Source organism: Phodopus roborovskii, unplaced genomic scaffold (assembly GCF_943737965.1).
Source record: "Phodopus roborovskii unplaced genomic scaffold, PHOROB, whole genome shotgun sequence".
Taxonomy (NCBI): Eukaryota; Metazoa; Chordata; class Mammalia; order Rodentia; family Cricetidae; genus Phodopus; species Phodopus roborovskii.
Window position 1 is genome coordinate 21,554,748 of NW_026125052.1, and position 19,637 is coordinate 21,574,384.

General features: G+C 43.7%; 2 protein-coding genes across 3 annotated transcripts in view; one reads left to right on the top strand and one right to left on the bottom strand.

Moving 5' to 3' along the window:
- Nucleotides 1-7,421, bottom strand: Ddx5 (DEAD-box helicase 5). Of its 2 annotated transcripts, XM_051179299.1 has the most exons (14): nt 7,312-7,421; nt 6,596-6,783; nt 5,289-5,454; nt 4,837-4,933; nt 4,584-4,717; nt 4,414-4,479; nt 3,936-4,077; nt 3,686-3,846; nt 3,428-3,600; nt 2,869-2,979; nt 2,551-2,612; nt 2,403-2,462; nt 915-1,139; nt 1-711 (listed from the first exon to the last, which is right to left on the bottom strand). In XM_051179299.1, exons 2-14 carry the CDS (start codon nt 6,637-6,639, stop codon nt 305-307), a joined length of 1,848 nt encoding a protein of 615 aa, XP_051035256.1. In that variant the 5' UTR covers nt 6,640-6,783; nt 7,312-7,421; the 3' UTR covers nt 1-304. The 2 variants fall into 2 exon arrangements, with proteins under 2 accessions (XP_051035256.1, XP_051035247.1); XM_051179290.1 differs by lacking the exons at nt 6,596-6,783; nt 7,312-7,421 and adding an exon at nt 6,006-6,276.
- Cep95 (centrosomal protein 95) overlaps nt 7,419-19,637 on the top strand; it is a 26,200-nt gene continuing 13,981 nt past the window's right edge. Inside the window, exons 1-6 of the mRNA XM_051179413.1 lie at nt 7,419-7,677; nt 9,022-9,150; nt 10,913-11,020; nt 13,691-13,801; nt 16,984-17,089; nt 18,736-18,851. Of these exons, the coding sequence (XP_051035370.1) occupies nt 7,419-7,677; nt 9,022-9,150; nt 10,913-11,020; nt 13,691-13,801; nt 16,984-17,089; nt 18,736-18,851 (829 nt within the window). The remainder of the gene's footprint in view (nt 7,678-9,021; nt 9,151-10,912; nt 11,021-13,690; nt 13,802-16,983; nt 17,090-18,735; nt 18,852-19,637) is intronic.

A 19,637-nucleotide genomic window follows, 5' to 3' on the forward strand; every position in this document is an offset into this window, starting at 1 on the left:
TTCAGTCTTCAAATATCTTTTATTGGAAGGCCATGCATTGCCTTCATTTATTGTATTTGAAATCACTGTACAGTTACTTTTGTGAAAACACTGCCTGCATTTTCTAGTACAAAAAAAACCTAAAAATTGTTTCAGGAATGTAGAGAAATATCCAACTTAAATAGCGAAAAAAGTGCACCATAATCACTGCTGCACTGCAGTCATTTCTGCATTTCCCATGTTTCTTAAATAACTATCTTGTCTGGTAACACACAATATAAAGAGCAATTATGAAAAACAGACATTTACATATACTTCTAAAGTCTTATTGAGAATACCCTGTTGGCATTGGATAGCCAATCATAGGCGCAGCAGCTGCGGTAGCAGGATATGCATATGCCTGTTGGTTCATACCATTGTGCATATTTGCAACATTACTTCCATATTGCTGAGTGCTATCATAACCGTTCTGGTAAGTCCCTGTTGGATTACCAGTCCTAAAACTGGTCTGTATACCAGCAGATACAAAATTACTTCCAAAGCTCCCATTGGTGTAATTTGCAGCACTGTAAACACCATTCTGAGTTTTAGCCCCAAAATCTCTCTTAAGCAGACTAGAATAACCTCTGTCATAATTTTCCCTGTCTCTAAAGGTATTAAATCCACCCCTTTTGCCTGCAGAGTATCTGTCACGACGATCATCCTTCATGCCTCCTCTACCCCTGGAACGACCTGTTAAGAAAATAAGCAAACACGGGTCAATTTTATCTGTGGCATAAACGTGCTTAACAAAGGAGTTAGGTAGCTTTCTTGACATGCCAGCTAAATGTTTTTCAGATTTTAGGTTTCAACATAAACTACTTACCCTACCAATCCCATTTAAAATAGGCTTTGTAGACAACGAGGTGACCCCAACTACCTGTAACATCTCTTACCTGAACCTCTGTCTTCGACCAACTGAAGCAACTTGGGATTAATTGCTTGATTAGCCTCCCGAAGCACAGAGATAAGGTCGCTCACTTGCTTTATGTTATTAGGTGTAAAGAAAGTGTATGCTGTGCCCGTTTTGGTACTGCGAGCAGTTCTTCCAATTCGATGAATATAATCCTCTGAGGAGTTAGGGTAGTCATAATTGATGACAAATTTCACATCTTCCACATCTGTAAGGTGTTGCAGTGTGGCAAAATAGCAATGTACGGAGTTTTGCACACCACAACAGCCAGACCAAAAATAAAAAGTTAGACAATTGTATTCCCAAGAAGGTACGGGCTGCAAAAAATACAGTTAAAATGGTTATCCATTTCCTGTAGGAATACCATTGAGGTAGAAAAAAAGAGGGTGGGGCAGAAAAAAAAAAAAAAAAAAAAAAAAAAAGCACATGTCAGCTGTATTAAGTTATCACCCTCCCACTGACAGCCTATCAAGGGAATGTGTATTCTCCTTAGCACATTCCCAATTTGGCAAAGTCCCCTTACAGATCATCAAGTGACATCTGAGTGCTTCTGCGCAGTAGGGCCACTTAAAAGTTTCACAGCAACCTCTTCATGTGCTCATTTTTGAGGACCTTTAAGAAAAATGTATAAGGTCCTTTGCATTACACTCATCAGAAGTTCAAAATTCTGGCCACACTGCTTGTCTTGCCAAGACCTTACAACTGCAGCTGCAAGAAAAACATACCTGTCCCCCAAAAGTTGTTTTAATGCACTGTGTCTCGTCTAGGCAAGCGCTTCCAAGAAGCCAGGATTCACTTGAGAATGTGTCTCTCTCTGGCAGGTCTCGACATGACGACTACTGTGTAGGTGAGGGAGGAACTTTCAAGGCACTTTCTTTTCCCACTGACTACGTGTGAGAAGTTGATCCTGCTCTAGGTCTCATGTGCCAGTACTCACCAATTTGTAAAAGGCTTAGTACCTTTTAAAGCTGCTCTCTCCATTTCAAACTTGAACAAAAATTTCATTGAACATTGAAGTTTGGAAATATTTCTTCGACATTTCAGCAAACTCACTGAAACTCAAAGACCCACAGATCACAGTGAACAGTTTGAAACAATGCTGTACCATGGCAATCATGCAAAGCATGGGACAGATGAAATACCACGGCAGTGAACTGTGAGGTAACTCCCATTTTCCCCGGAGAGAACAGTTTATGGGGCAGAAGTGGTATGCTCTGCCCTTTGAAGATTACTGGCACACTTTCAGCTTTTCACCTCTCTAATCGACTGGAAGCAGCCAGCCGATCACTAGTCCTCCATCCCCCTCGAGTCCTCCGATTGTCATGCCTAGGCCTTGCCACAAAGACTGCACCTTTATGTGAAAAAAACTTAGAAAAAATGCAGAGGTTAAAGAAAGCAATAAACTTTCTTTAAAAAAAACTACACGGAGATCTTCTGGGAAACCAAGCCATGAATTCGAGTTTGTACTAACCTAGCCCTCTGGAGGCCACATCGGTAGCAATCAGAATAGGAGCTTTTCCGTGTTTGAATTCTACAAAGACATACACATAAATGATCATTAATCCAAGCAAATGTTATCAAGTTGTTGGTACAAATTTCATCTTATTTGAAATACATACCATTTAGAACCCAGTCACGTTCCTGTTGACTCTTGTCACCGTGGATGCCCATGGCAGGCCACCTATATTAACAAGTTATATTAGTGCACTCACATTTAAAACCCAAAGGCAGACAGAATCTACCAATATTTAACCTTACAGTACTTCAAGTGCTCTCCCACTCAGAATTATATCCCTGAGCTCTTACCACTACACTGTCATTGAAATTAATTTGTATGATTATACTATCCAGTGCAACACACATGATGCCCACAGAATTCTACTTTCTGACTGAAGTACTTCTGTACAAAGTCTGACATGATGCAGGAAACCACATACCCATCTCTCCTCATTTTTCTGGTAAGCTCATCACATCTTCTTTTGGTTTCAACAAAAACAATGGTTTTATTCTCCTTCTCACTCATGATCTCTTCCATTAGACGAATAAGCCTAAAGAGAAACAAGTAAGTTGTCATTTTAAAAAGGGACAATCAACTTAAAAAAAAAAAAAAAAAAAAAAGGGGGTTGTGAAACTTATCTACGGAAGTCAAAACACCACACCCACTAAACCACTTCTGTTCTTGGTCCTTTAGGAGAGTTTGTGACATAGCTTTCCTTTCCTACAGGAAGTACTGTTAAATACTAACTAGGCAAGCACAACAGCTTTCATAAAGACTGGCATACAACTTTGCATGCTTGTATCGTGGTGTAGTAGCTAGGTTCAAACTCAAGCTTTTTTCTTACATCAGTCAGGCAGGTAAGTGGTTTATCATCAAGCTATATCCACAACAAACATTTTAAAAAGATCCTATACCACACTAAATGTCATTTTAAGACAACTTTGAAAATTACTCTTATACAATCAAGATTTTCTGAAATTGCTAAGATTTAAACTTACTTTTCATCTTTTTCTACATCATGGCACACATCCACAATCTGAAGAATGTTATGGTTTGCACTCAGTTCTAGTGCACCAATATTGATATGAATATAGTCTTTCAGGAAATCTTCAGCAAGCTGTCTTACTTCTTTTGGCCAAGTTGCACTCCACATTAGGGTTTGCCTATCAGGCTAAAAAATTTTGGGAAATAAATTAAGACTGTAACCCTAAGAGTAAACTTAGAACTGATCTTTACAAGAACACAAGGATACACACTCTTATTTGATCCACAATTTTCCGTATTTGGGGTTCAAATCCCATATCAAGCATTCTATCAGCTTCATCAAGGACAAGGTAAGTTGTTCTTCTCAGGTTGGTTTTCCCACACTCTAAAAAGTCAATCAGTCTTCCAGGTGTTGCAATACAGATTTCCACACCTTTAATTAAAGGAGTAAAATAAATTTAACTATAACATGTAGAACTTTCATCCCACTAGTGACAAAAGAGCCCCTTTATGATCATATACCTCTTTCCAAATCACGAATCTGTGGTCCCTTGGGAGCACCACCATAGATGCAAGTAGACTTCAATCGACAGGCTCTACAGTATTCAGCAGCAACTTGCTGCACTTGCTGAGCCAGTTCTCGAGTTGGTGCCAGCACCAAGCACTAAGGGAGGCAAAAATTATGTAAGACAAGGCTTTCTGTCATTGAAGGTGGCCTCCAATTCTTGGATCCTCTAGTTTCTGCTTGGGATTATAGTACTGAGATTATAAGCATGGACTACTATGCTCAGGATAAAGACTTTTTGTATGTGGGAGCACACAAAAAGCAGAAGAGCTGGTTCTCTACTTGTAGGGTTATAGTGATTGAATTCAGGCTTACTATTCTTGGACACTAGTTGTAAATTGTTAAGTTCCATTCTTCAGCTATAGTCAAACCAGTTCTAGCAAACTGAGTGGGATTATGTAGTCTACAAATCTCTAATTTACAAGACATACTTACAATAGGCCCATCACCCCTCTCTAGGAATGGCTGATGATTTATGTGGACAATGGCAGGCAGCAAATACTGTTGGGAGAGGAAAAGTGAAAACACACAAATTTTATTAAAACCCTTTATAAAGACTTACCAGGTCACCACTCCCAGGATGTATCAAGTTTTTCTAAACTTACAGATAATGTTTTCCCAGATCCAGTCTGAGCTACTCCAACCATATCCAATCCACTTAGAGCAACTGGCCAGCCCTGAGCTTGAATAGCAGTGGGTTCAGTGAAATTCTGCCTTGCAATCACATCCATGACATTTGCTGTAACCAATAATACCATGTTAGCAAAAAAAAAAAAACAAACAAAAAAAAAAACAAGCGTAGGCAAGAGGGAACAAAGGGAACAAACGAAAAGAATTGAGATGAAAATTAGTCCTTACCAGGGAAGTTTGCTTCATAAAAATTCAGAACAGGTTTTGGACAGTTGTGACCCCGGACTGTAATTTCCTTGCTTCTTCTGTATGTATCTACCTCTTGCTGAAAAACAAATGATCCCAGCCTCAAACCTCAGCCAACTGCACTGACAAGTCCTCTACATTTACTTGAAAACAATCAAAAAAAAAAAAAAAAAAAAAAAAACCCACTTAAACAAAAATTACCTTATAGTTTTATTTAAAAAAAAGTCTGTAGCACAAGCAGGCTGATTGGCTTGCCTGTCTCCCCAGTGATGGGATTTAAGGCCAGTTCCATTACACCTGGCCTTAAAATTTTACACAGAATTCAATGGGACATCTCAAAATCAAAAGAGACATTTACAAGACACCTGTCAGTTTCCATGCAACTGAGTAGATGAGGGCTGTTACCCAGTAAAGGCCACATTAAAATCACTCACCGCGGTTCGTCTGGCCAAATCAGGGTGTTCCTGATAAAAATTCTTCTCAAATTTGGGCAGCTCATCAAGATTCCACTTCTTTTTAACTAGTTTCTCCCCAGGATTTCCAAACTTCTTCCCAGAGAGGGGTCCTGTTCTACTCCCTCCGAATCTTGGCGCACCAAACCTACGGGGTAAAAAAAGAAAAAGCCACATTGTGAAGGAGTTGTTCTTGCTATATATGTCTGCATCCACATTTTATTTAATGTCTTGATATCGAGCCAAAGTGCATTTCTGGAACCCCTCCCCATAGTCATTTCTCTAGACAGCCACAACTGGCCCAGTATTTTTACTGTGTAGTAGTCCCACGCACACTCAATATTGAGGCCAAACAAGCAGCCTGGATTTACCAGGTCGGAAACTTGCCTCAACGTCTGAAGTTCAGATTACAAGGACAAACAGCTTGAGGCTCTATATACCCTCCCCAGAGCTTAGGAATTAGACTCTAGGAGCTGGGCAAGAAGGGAGGAGCTTAACAAGGTTATTTTTGCCACTGTTTCCCACCAAAGGAGCTGATCTTAAACAAGGGCGCCGCGCAGGCGATGTGAGCAGGTGAACGGGGAGGGTGTTGCGGGCAGGGCAGGAAGGGGTGAACACGCCGCGAACCGCGGAAGCGCAGCAAACCGAGGTAGCAAAATTATATAACGCGAGGAGAAAAGAGGAGGAGCCGGCGACAACCGGGGGAGGAGTCCCGGGCCGGGCGGCGTTCCCGCTGGGGCGGCGCTTCCTTCTTTGTCTCGCATTTCTCTCTGCGCCACATTTTCTCGACGCTGCCATTTTGAGCGCCTCCGCCGGGCGGGGTAACAAAGGCGCCGCCGCCATGTCCGAAGCCGGCATTTTGTGGCCGCCGCTCGGCACCATGGCTGAACCCGCCGACGTTCGCCACCCTCCACGGCACGGATGGCCTCGAAGCCCGACCCCTCTACTCCCCGGTTAACACCGGGGACCCCCGAGAACAGCCGCCGGAAGGCTGGCCCGAACGCCGCCTCGGGGCCGCGCTCCCTTGCCTCACACGCTCCGCGGGGCTTCCCGCAACAGCCGCGAGGTCGCCGGGGGGCGCCAGGGGCCCCAGCCCTCCCAAACCCAAAACGAGCGAGGTGGAGCCCAATCGCCGGGCGCGGCGCCTCGAACGCCTCTTACTAAGCTACCAGGGAAACGCGAGGCCGCCTCCCAGAAGCGCCCGAGGGTCGGTTGGGGAGACGAGCTCCCGCCGCGCCGCCCTCCCATCCCCCACCCGCCCGGCCTGACAGGTCCCTAGTCACACTCACCCTCGATCCCGGCCGCGGTCTCGGTCGCTGGAGTAACTCGACATGGCGTCAATGGTTGCGGTGAGCGGGAAAGACCCGGCGAGAGAGAATCCGGTCGCGACGAGTCGCTGAGCGGGGGGCCTCGGCGGCGGCGGCGAAGCCTGTGCGGGGGCGTCACCGGCGGAGGGACGGCGGTGACGAGGCCGGAGCTGCGCACCCGAGGACCGATGGAAATGAATGAGGTGCCGGCTGCGTCCCGGCGGCCGCTTTTATAGTCTGGACCGCCTCCTCGCCGCAAAGGCTGCTGGGAGCCGCTCTATGACCTAATCACCCCGCCCCCTGGCTGGAGGCCTCAACGCCCGCTGGCGTTCGGGAATCCGCCATGTCCCCGCCCCTCCCCCCGCCGGCGCTCCCTCACCGCCGCCCGTTTGTCACCCCCTCCCCTGCAGGGTGACACCGCCGGAACGCCTCGTCCCCGCACCCCTTGCCGTCCTGCCACACCTCACACACAAGCTGCTTCCCCGTGCCCAGCCGGTCCTTAAAATGGCCAGCACCAGCCACCTCGTCGGCTGCTCTTGAAGATGTTTACGTCTCCACAGCACCCCCCCACGCCCATCACCGAGGACGACGGCCGGGAGGTGGAGCCGCAGTGGTCACGTGGTTGGCCCCACGGGCTCGGCGGGCCGCACTACTTCTCGGCTTGGCGTCGGCGGAGGGATACCCGGCCACAAACTCACCGGAAGCGCTGCTCCGATGCCCCGGGGAGATCGGCCGGGCTGCGGGGTGACCGGGCTGCCTGGCCGGCCGACCTGAGAACCCTTAAGCGGGATCTTGCCCGCGGGGAATGGTGCTAGGGCCCGCAAACTGCCGCCGGAGCGCGCGCTGCGAAAGGAAGTGCTTCTCCGATGACCAATCAGCGGCGAGAAGCCGTTTTAACGTCCCTCCCTCTTCCAGCCCTCCTTCTCCGCTCCCTGGTTCCTACCCCCTCCTGCCCCCTACGGCTCCCTGCGGTTCGGCCCTTCCAGGACACCGTCGCCCGCGCTCGCTTTCGGCTCGGAGTCCGGCCGTGACCTTTCTTGGCGGTATGGCCAGCTCAGAGGCTGGTGAGTCTCGGTCTGGAGCCCTAGTGTGTGTGTACTGCAGCGTCCAGCTGGCCTCGGGCCGACCGGAACCGTGTCTGGGCTTCTGGAGAGGCTCCTGACTGCTGGACACTAGTCGCAATCGCGGGGGGGAGTCTCTGATTTTAGGGTCTCAGCCGCGAGACCTCGTGGGGTTCCTAGGCGTGGAACGGACACTAGGGACGTGACAGACGGGTTCGTTGGCGAGGCTGGAACACCCGCATCCTGTCTTTACGGACAGTCCGAGGATCCTGCTCTGACCTGAATTCTGTGGGGCATTACCCACAGGCTGTGTCCCCTTCCTTTGCTTTGTGGGCACTAAGGCGGAACCTACTTCTGTATTGATTTTTTGAGGCGTAGCACTCATAAGATCTTTTGATGTCCTCTAGAGTAACCGGCTTTGTCTAATACTGGCTTTGAAAAGCCAGTTGATTCGGTTGTCCAGGACGCTTGCCTCCTCTCCAGAGCAGTATACAAAATGGTTGTCATGGCTTGGTCTGCTGTGAGAAATGGGCATAGCACATTCAGACTATTGTCTCCAGAACATCTGTTCGTCTTATGCTGGAGATCTGTCCACTTCTAAAGTGCCTTGTCTTTAATACTCAATCACTTCAGGATACAGGTGTTTCAAGCTTTCAGAATTTATTGCTGAGACCCTTAAATTTGGTCTTGCACTATATGAGGGCAAGAGCTGTTTAAAAAAAAAAATGTGGCACCTGAGCAGTATTAATGTGCTGTTGAGAGCTTAGCGCTGTGTTTATGTTTTCCTCATGTTTACCTTATACTGCAAATATAATAAAAAAGGAAACAAATGCATTAGTGTCGGTGTGGTCATTATTCCAGTTTTGAACAGACTAAATCAATCACTTGTTTGGGCACCAGAGAGATCGTAACGTACACAAGATAATTGCATAAAACTATTGGGAATTTGGAGCCACCTCCATCAGATTCTAGCAACTTCAGATTATCATTTACAATTGTCTTAGGACATTCCTGTTCATCTATAAATGTAACTAAAAACACCCATGTAAGATAAAAATACTGGTAGATGGGATTTTAGGTTGCAAGAGTAAAAGTTGGGTTGACACAATAGTTTTGACTGTGTAGAAGCTATGTGGCACTGGAAGTCATGCCAGGAAATTAAACATGTCTTTTGAAATTTTTTTTTCCCAATTGAGTATTTGCAATTACATGACCAAAGTCCGTATTTTCTACAGTTTTTAGCGTATATGCTTGTGTGTCATTGATTTTTTTTTTTGGGGGGGGGATGTATATCTGACTTTTTCTATTGCTATTGAAGACTGATCCCACCCCCTTCTTCCCCAACAGAATGGGTACAAATTGCCAATAACCTTCTTTTTAAATGTCACATACACCTGAGGATACATCAACTTGAAGACTGTGATGCTAATGTTTTTGTTGCACTTTATCAATCCATTTTGGGAGAAAAGGTACCAGGTAAGGGTACTAAAAAGTGAGAATAATTTTGTTATGTCATGAGTTTCCTTTGACATAGAATTTTGTTTCCCTTTCAACATCTTAGTTCTATCCAACTATGACACTAATTGCTTTAATAAGTACATTATGAACCTCACCCACAATAACAGCCATGATGAAATAGTTTGGCATTTGAGTTAATCCCCATTTAATCCAATCCTGTGTAATTCATTCATGCCTTTTTGAGTCATTATTTCTGTAACTACCTTCAATTCAAGGTTAAAAATTTGAGTGGATCTTGGAAATTTGTTGAGTCTTATATAACTACTAATTATAGATAAGAATTAACATTGCGGGCTGGAGAGATGGCTCAGCCGTTAAAGGCTAGGCTCACAACCAAAAACATAAGAATTAACATTGCAGTGGGGTATGCTGGCTAGGCTGGTCTACAGAGTGAAATCCAAAGTTATATAAACCCTATCTCAAAAAAAAAAAAAAAAAAAAAGAAAAAAGGAAAGAAAAAAAAAATGCTGTTAGAACTTTGTTAACCAAATTTACTAAGAAGACAGCCAATGAATATGACTTACTGTGATTGCCCTTTTAGGTGTCAAATCATTGTGTGTCTTCTATTAAGTATGAAGATCCCTTATCCATAGGTTCCATACAGCTTCCTTTGTCCCTTATTGATATGTACAAATTGCTATAAAATTAGTATCCTTCTCTTTCCCCACCATTAACTTGAATGAATGTCTTCCACATTTTCTAGAACAATGCTTTGACTTGTGGTTGTAGTAGCTTGATGTTAATTTCAACTGTCTAAGGTTCATCTTACTGTTTTGTTTTTTCTAGACAGGGTTACTCTGTGTAGCCCTGGCTATCCTGGAACTCTCTCTGTAGACCAGGCTGGCCTTGAACTCAGAGATCTGCCTCCCGAGTGTTGGGATTAAGGGCATGCGACACTCTGCCCAGAGGAGACACTTGCCTTGCTATTAAGATCTTTGCATATTCTCCTCTATACATTAGTTTCTATGTTATTCCCAGACAGGGTATGTAAAAAATGACTACTTTAACACCTGCTGTGTTTTGGTGTTCTGGTTTTGGTTTTAAGACATAGTATCACCTATAGCCTCAGATGGCCCAGGACTTGCTATGTAGATCAGGCTGTACTTTGCCTACCCAAAGATGGAATTACAGGTATGTTCCAACATACCTGACTGATTTAGGATTTAGTTTTGCTTTACTTTGTCAAGGAAAGCAGCACATAGTTAGGGGTTTAAGTATCTTTTTGTTTTTTAGACAGGTCTTGTTATATAGACTAACGTAGTTGCAAACTCATAATATAGCTACCATTTCTCCAGTGCTGAGCTTATAGATGTGTCATCAAACCCAGCCTTGCTGTTGTTATTAGATTATCTTAATGCCTTGAATATAAGGACTTCTGTTTATTCCTCTACGTGATGTTTCCATAGGGTATACTCATGCATTAGGTGAAAAACATTTAACCACTATGTAAAGATTATTGAAAAGTAAGTTTAGATTAATAAGTGTCAACCATTACAGACTCTAGTACATAGAACTTAGGCTCTATAAATCCTGTTTTGAATTGTTTTTATAGCAGTGGAGTTTATTCACAAGCCTAGTCACAGTACGAGTTGACTAGTACATCATATATATATATATATATATATATATATATATATATATATATACACACACTTTTTTTTTTTGTCTCAACTTTACCCCTTCAAAGATCAAAAATGATGCCATTTTCCCTCTTCTACAGACCTCATAGCTATTTCCAGGAGTCAAGAAGATGATGCTCACAATGTACAATCTGTGATTGATTCACTAGCTTTGGATTACCTTCAGGTCAGCTTGTCTCACATAACAGGTTAGTATATGCTTACTCATGAGATAATTATATAATTTAATGAAATGGTAGAATCTTGGTTATTTTTGTTTTGTTTTGTTTTTCCATGACATGGTTTCTGTGTGGCTTTGGAAGCTGTCCTGGAACTAGCTCTTGTAGACCAGGCTGGTCTCGAATTCTCCAGCCCCCTAGATTTTTTTTTTTAATTTTGAACCATGTTATTTATTTAAAACACTTGGAAATGTAATTTAATTGGTAGAGTGCTTGCCTAGAGTGTAGGAGGCCTTGGGTTCAATCTCCAGTACCACACACAGACACAGATACAATTTAATGTAAACTGTTTTTTAAAGCTTTTTTTCCTGAATAATACAGTGTACACTATGTTGCAGTCAAAATAAAACATACCACATGTATTCATATTTGCAGACTGAAGGATAAGAATTCTAAGAGTATAAGCTAGTGAATACTGAGAATCATAGAAACTTCCAAGTATCTTAATCATAAAAAAGGCTTTGATATTTCAAGGAGATAAATTTTTTTTCTGTTCTTTTATTTTTTAGAGACAGGTTCTCCCTACATAACACTAGCTGTCCTGGCTTCAAACTCACAGAGATCTGTTTGCCTCTGACTCCCAAGTGCTGGGATCAAAGGTGTGTGCCACTATTCCCCCCCAGGAATTAAGAGAGGTCATTTATATCTTAACAAACTGACAAGAGCCATACACTATTTTAGTGAGATATTTTAATTCAATTCTAGGTGAGTACATGGTCTTGATCCACTTTGATTAATTTGGAGGGGTTATTTTAGAGTTGCCTTGTTGCAATGCAGCAGAATTACTTACTTCATCATCTGACTACAGACAGTCGCTGGTTTGTTTTAGGACAGCCTCACTATGTAGCCTTAGTTGGCCTAGAACTCAGAGATCCATCCCTAGAGATTGCATCCCTAATGCTGAAATCAAAGCTTTGTGTCACCACATCTAGCTCTTTTTTTTTTTTTAAGTAATTTATTTAACTTTATTTTATGTGTATTGGTGTGAAGGTGTCAGATCCCCTGGAACTGGAATTACAGTTGTGAGCTGCCATGTGGGTACTGGGAATTGAGCCTGGGTCCACTGGAAGAACATCCAGTGCTCTTAAAGGCTGAGCCATCTCTCTAGCCCCCCTTTTTTGTTTTTTAAAGCAGACTCCCAAACAGTAGCCTTGTGTAAGGCCACTGGTTTCACCGGTTAGCTCAGGCCGGCCTCAAACTCTTGGCAGGTCCTCCCACCCCATCTCTTTAGTGCTGGGCTTATAGCCTCAGGTTTCCACAAATAGCTTGGTATTTGTGTTGTAGAAACGTACTGGAGCAAGGTTATAAAAACGCCGGCTTGTGAAGGTTTTTGGTATAGTGCTGCCCTGACAGCACGGCATATGGAAAGTTGCAGATGTGCTTACCTATTCAGGTCAGCCAGAGAGCAGCTTCTTTTACTGCTTATGTCTCTTTTAAAGCACTTTGTTCACTAGCATGAAGAAGCCCTGCACTCTGGTGGCAGCGTAGTTGCATGGGTGGCGTCATGTGCTCCCCATCCTCGAAGCAGAAGTCTGAGTATGCCCTTGGGACACACGAAAAAAACAGCACTTGAAAACATGATTTCTGGTTTGTTATTTTAAAAATTAAAAAGCCCATCAAACTTTGTTTTTACCAGTAGCAGAGGAAAACATCAGATTTCTGATTTAGATTTGTTTGATGTCATGGTCAAAGTACACGGGCTACATTCTCAAATCATAGGTTTTGAGTCTGCCTTTGCTGTATTTTTTGAATGGCAGGCATAATTTCCCAGAGGGGGAACAGTACAGGGAGTAAGTCCCATCCAGACTTGGTGTTGATTAGAATCCATTTTGAACGACATTAAACAAATGAGGCTTATGTTTTCCCAGGCCACTTCTCCATGTCCACCTTAACGTTTATCTGTAGTCTCTTATGGGCCAGGTGTTGTACTAGAGACTTTCCAAAGATTAGCTTCTGGGAACTGGAGTAGAAATCAGTTGGCTGTTCCTTAGGACAGATACTTAGCTGCTAGGAAAAGGAACATGCCATTGAATGATTAAATACCACACTCAGCTCCCCACCCTCTGTTTCTTCAGATATAATCAAACAGCAGGAAACAGATGTTTTTGATATAATTGCCTTTCCTTGATTAGTTCATACCTGTATTCTCAAACAGCATTCATATATATTTCAAGGTTTATGAGGTGTAGCAGGCTTTCTTTTGGGCCACCAACCATCTCCCAAATAAATACACAGAGACTTAATAGTTGTGAATGCTCAGCCTTATTTTAGCATGTCCCATTCGCTTTTATAAATTAACTTGTTTCTCTTTGGAACTTTTTACCTTTTCTTTCATTCTGTATATCCTACTCCACTTCTGGCTGGCTGGAACTGCCTGGCTGGCTAGCCCCAGGAGTTTCCCTCTTCTTCTCCCTGGCTCTTTCCTCTCAGAGCTAGATTGGTTCTCTTGTTTACTCTCTCTCTACCCTCTGCTGTCTAGCTATTGGCTGTTCAGCTCTTTATTAGACCCATCAGGTGCCTTAGGCAGGCCAGGTAAAATAAATGCAGCACACTTGTACATAGCTAAAGTAATATTCCACAACGATGAGGCTTTCTGATTTCCTTTTTAAATGTCTTAAAATCTGTGTCTTCTGTGTTTAGGAGAAAACATAGTGAAAGGGGATAAGGAATCTATCAAGAATCTCCTAGAAATATTTGATGGATTGTTGGACTATCTGACAGAACACATCAGTGAAACGTCTCACAACAACAGTAAGTTTAAGGGTGGAAGCCAGCTTGCCTGTAGCTCTTAGGAAGCAGAATCTCTAATAAAAAACAACAGCTGGTAAATGTAATGATAAACTTCCAATTCTTTCTATTCTGAGTGGTTAGAAACTATCCTATACTCTCATTATAGTCTTTGCTAACTTGGATGTGAGTTTTAAATTACAACCGATCAATAATAGAAAGTTAAATTTCTAGTTAATTATTTATTGTCCTGTTATTACATGAAATCTCTTACTCCATGATTTCCTGTTAGAGCTGCTATCGTGCATTGTAAGTGAGGATGTTACTGAGGCATCAGCAGGGAAGCCTGGTACAGCATCAGTCTTGAGCCTAAACTGGCATTGTGTGACAGCCTGAATATTTTTAATCTTACCCTTTGAGCAATCCACTTTAGATTTAACATGTGGAATTTCTTTAATGAAGATCAGCATTGCATTATTTTAAACCCACTTTTTGCCTTTGATAAATTCTGTATCTAGGAACTGATGGGGAATGTCTTTCTGTATATGTTTCTCTTATTGGTTGATGAATAAAACACTGATTGCAGGAATTATAGGCAGGGCTATAAGACAGAATTCTGGGGAGAGGATGCAGAGAAAGGCCACCAGAGATGCCCTGTAGTTGCCAGGAAGATAGGACTCTGAGCATTCTTGGGTAAGATAAGGCCATGTAGAAATACATAGATTAATAGTTATGGGTTAATGATTAAGAGAGAGTTAGCCAGTAAGAAGTCTGAGTCATTAGCCAAACAGTTTATAATTAATATAAGTCTCTGTGTTTATTTGGGGCTAAACAGCTGTGGGACCATGTGGGACTTACTCAGGGTTAACAGGAGGTGCTTGGATGTGCTGTACCTTTTTATATTTATTTATTTATTTATTTATTCTTATTTTACATGTGGATCCCAGTTCCCTCTCCCTCCCTCCCTAAAATTCTTTTTATTCTCTTTTACTTATTTTGTGTGCACGTGTGCACATGCATGTGGTTATCTTTACCACAGTGTGTATGTGGAGTGGGCTCTCTCTGTCCACCATGTGGTTCTCAGGGGTCACACTGAGCTTGGCAGATTTGGGGGTAAACACCTTGGCCCTTTTTTGTTTTTAAGTAACAAGGTTAAGAGGCAGAAACTCTACTAAGAGATTGAGATTAATTAAAATGGTGAGAGCAGCCAGCTGGTGGTGGCACACATCTGTAATCCCAGCACAATGTGTTTGAGGCCAGCCTGATCTATAGAGTGAGTTCTAGGACAGAAAACCTTTCTTTAAGTAAGTAAATACAGTGGTCCCTACAATTTAATACTTTACTGGCTGATGAGGGCAGTGTGGGGACTGTCTTAGTCACTGTCCTGCTGTGAAGAAAGAGACACCATGACCACAGCAACTCTTACAAAGAGAAAGCATCTAATTAGGGCTTGCTTACAGTTCCATTTCATGGCAGGGAGCACAGCAGCAAGCAGGAGTAGTGCTGGAGCAGTAGCTGAGAGCTACATCCTGACCCATAAGCGGGGAGAGGGAGAGGAGAGCCAGGGGAGGGGGAGGAGAGCAAGGGGAGAGGGAGGAGAGCAAGGGGAGAGGGAGGGAGGGAGAGAGAGAGAGGGAGGGAGGAGAGAGAGAGAGAGAGGGAGAGGAGAGGAAAGCAAGGGGAGGGGGAGGGAGGGGGGAGGGAGAGAGAGGAGAGGAGAGAGAGTGGGAGGAGAGGAGAGCAAGGAGAGGGAGGGAGGGGGGAGGGAGAGAGACCCTGGGCTTGGCATGGGATTTTGAAACCTCAAAGCCCACCTCCAGTGATGTTAGTCCTCCAACAAGGCGCACCTCCTAACCCTGTCTAATAGTGTCACTCCCTGGTGACTAAGCACTCAGATTTATGGACCTATGGGGTCATTCTTATTCAAGCCACCACAGGGATGGAGGCAGGGGGGCAGAACCGAAAAGGTTTTCGTGTGAGTGCATGCTAATGGAAGGCTGAGGAATTATCCCAAAGGGAAGTTGGTAGTGAGTTGAGTTGTGCTGGGGGAGTTGTGCAGTTAAGTTTTTCTCTGTGACAGCACCTTAGTTGACTATTTTCTAAGGTTTGAGTTTCACTTACACAGCTTCACGGTGTATTTATTTGGCAGTATTACGTGGAGCTGATCAGATCCTTCAAAGTTCCAATGAACATTAACAGGAAACAAATGTCTACTGTCATTAGGCAGCTTCCACCTGGGACCTAGCATTGTTTACCACTGAAGGAGGGATTGGAAGGCAGACTTGGGGATCACCACTTAGTTCTACTCCTTGCTGTATTGTTGGTGTTCTCTAAGCTTTTGCTTGCTTGCCTTATTTATTTATTTATTCATTCATTCATTCATTCATTCATTCATTCATTCATTCATTTATTTATTTATTTATTTATTTGAGGCAGAGGCTTGAGTAGCCAATGGTGGCCTTCAACTCCTGCTTCTCCTTAATCTCCTCAGCATGAGACCACAGGTCTGCCCTACTACACCTGGCTCTCAACTGGTTTTCTTTTCAGAGGTTGTGAAAGTTAAGTGGAATAGTTAGCAGAGGGCATTGTGCCTCCGTGTGGGGGCAGACAAAAGGGTATGCAGAACCCTGGTCACTGGAGGCTTCATTCCCCATCTCCTGGGCTCATCCTGTGACTGGGGATGTGGATAGCAAAAGATGTTTTTATCCACCGTGATGTGTCTCTCTTAGCCTCAGGCATGGTTGTCTTGGAACCTGGAATGTACTGACACAATCATGTCTTTGTGCTGACTTCCTTAATTACGTCAGCTATTCCTTAGAGATGAAGAGGTGTAAAATATGCCAGCCTGGCTTTTACTGTGGGGCTGAGGAGATGCTCCATAGGTAAAAGCACTTGGAAATATAAGCTTGATAACCTAAATGCCATCCCCAGAACCCACAGGGAAGAGAAACAACTCCCAAGGGTGCCCTCTGTCCCCCACACTTGTGGCACTTGAGCTCCTGCTTGCTCCGTGCACATGTGTGTGCAGGCAGTAAAAAATAAAGCATGGCTGTAACCGGCCAGTCACCTGGGTGAAAGCCCTATGCTTGTTTCTTTGTCTCCAGGAGACTATCCAGGTGGTGGTTTGTTTTGCTTCTTTTATCATTTTTGTTCTGGCTCAGGGCAGGCTGGGGAATTTATCCTTAGTTTTTATCTTGTTTAAACAGGTGAAACTGAACAGTACTTTAAGGACTCTCATGGAGAGGAACCCGTGGAAGAGCTAGAAAGTATCAAGGAGTCCAAGTCATCCTGGAAAAAAGTTTCTTTTGGGAGGTAGTTTGCAATGCCTGTGATTTCATCAAACAAGTGGAACTTATCATCATCTAAGATGAAGCCCAGCATGCTCCAATGGTCCCCTCCAAAATTTAATGTGAACATTGTACTAACTTGCCTTTCTGTCTTTCTGAGGGAGTTTTCAGGATCTTGAACTCTATTTAATAATTTAATGCTAATGCTCAAATTTAGCTACCTGTTTTTTTTTTTTTTTTTTTTGGTTTTTCGAGACAGGGTTTCTCTGTATTGCTCTGGAGCCCGTCCTGGAACTTGATCTGTAGATCAGGCTGGCCTCAAACTCACAGATATCCACCTGCTTCTGCCTCCCGAGTGCTGGGATTTAAAGGTGTGTGTCACCAACACCCGACTATCTGTTAATTTTTAATTTTTCTCTTGATCATCAATTTTTTTCTTTTTGAGACAGGGTCTTATATACCCTGGGCTGGCATTGAATTTACTGTGTAGCTGAATGACTGCCTTTACCTCCAAAATGTTAGATTTGTTTGTTTTTTGAGACAGGGTTTCTCTGTGTAGCCCTGGCTGTTCTAGAATTCTCTCTGTAAACCAGGCTGGCCTCAAACTGAGAGATTTGACTGCCTCTGCCTCCTGAGTGCTGGGATTAAAGGCATGGGACACTACACCCTGCCCTTGTTTAATTTTTTTTTCCTTTTTTTACATTCCAATCCCAATTCCCCCTCCCTCCTCTTCTCCATCTCCTCAGAGAGAGTAAGGCTTCCCCCAGGAAGTCTAAGTGTCCCATCTGGTGACCTTGATGGTTTTACTATGTGTACTGGGTTGGCCTTGAATTTATAATGTAGCCACAGCTGACCTCTGACCTGCAGCCATCCCCCCATCTCCCCCCCCTTTTGTTACCTGCCCAACTTATGAAATTTTTTACTTTTTCATTATTAGATTTAAAAACAAAACGAAAAGAGCAAAAATGAAACTATTGGAGATTTAAAAAAACTTTTTTTGACATTCTTGTAGCTCAGACTGGTCTGGAAATTGGTGTGTAGTCAAGGACTACATTTAATTTACGATGTTCCACTCTACCTCCCAAATACTGGGATTACAAGCATGTAGCACTATGTCCAGTTCTAGTCTGTGCTAGGAATTGAACCCAGGGCTTTCTGCATGCTAGGCTGGCACTCCCCCAGCTGAACTCTATGCCCAGCCCACTGGTGGTGATGTACATCTTTAATCCCAGCACTCGGGAGACAGAGGCAGGCGGATCTCTGAGTTTGAGGCCAGCCTGGTCTACAGAGTGAGTTCCACAACAGCCAGGGTCACACAGAAATCTTGGAGAGAGAGAGAGAGAGAGAGAGAGAATTTGCTGCAAAAGTAAAGCTTTGCCCAGATTCCTAATCCTGCAGCCTTAGACTCACCAGTGTTTGATATCCTTTTAATCTGTGAAACTGTTTCCACCTTGCATTAACACTCAAAACCAAACAGATAAGAGGCAAAAAGTAATTTTCTTCTTTCCCTCCTTTCTGGGAATAAACCAAGGGCCATTGTCAGCAAGTGCTAAATTTTGGGGCTGCATCTCAGTGGCTGTAGTCTGTGTACCTAGGAATGCCTGTAAGCACATGGTCACTGTTTGAAACAACCTGTAGGTGAACAGGCGTAGTGAGTGAGACCTTTTTCAGGTGTTCCTTCTCATCTGATGCTTTGGGGCCCACCTGGGATGAAGATGGAGCAGAATCCACAGGTGAAATAATTAGGCTTGGAGACACCGCACATACCTTTTCCCTAAGAAGTCATGGTGAGTAGACAAACCTTTAGTATCAGTTATCATTTGACTCACAAGCACAAGAAGGTTAAGGTTGAGATGAATGGGGCCCCAATTAAATATCTGTATGGAAGTCACAGAATGTCACCATTGCCCACTAAACATGAACTGGCAGAACTGTGTGAGATAATAACCTCATGCAGTAAGTACATGCAGAGCTGTCATAGGATTTGTGGGACAAATTATATGGAAGATTGGATGCAGCTTTGAACTTTGTCACCCCTTTGGGATACTCAGTTCTAATGTTCTGAACTGGTCTATTTTTCCATGGTTTGAACTGACAAGGTCCTGCTCCTGGTACCTGCTGTTCCAGCCACATGCCTAACAATCCTCTGCTTGTGCCCTGAGTGCCTCTCAGCTCCAGCCACACACGCGCCCTAGTCTATCTCCGTCGGTGCTCTTCTCGTTGCTTTGTCCGTCCTGTTCATGGCAGGCTTATCCGGTGCCCGGCCTCATCCACCTGTGTCAGGTTCTAAGGCAGTGTTCCCATGGGCTGGCCTTCTCTGTATTTCCGTAACGCCATTCACACATTGCATGGAAAATTACAGTCTGTTAGGAACTTGAGTTCCTGGGAAAGTAGCCAGGTCATACTCACCCATCAAGTCTGATTCAGTGTCTTCCCTGTGCCAGGCCCTGGCAATAGAGTGGGAATAGAACAGCCACAGAGCCCGCCTTCAAGGTGCTGACAGTCTGTGTGGCGAGATAAATTGGTGAAATTATTGTTTTTCTTAGCCTGTCAGACCCTGGCAAAATACAGGC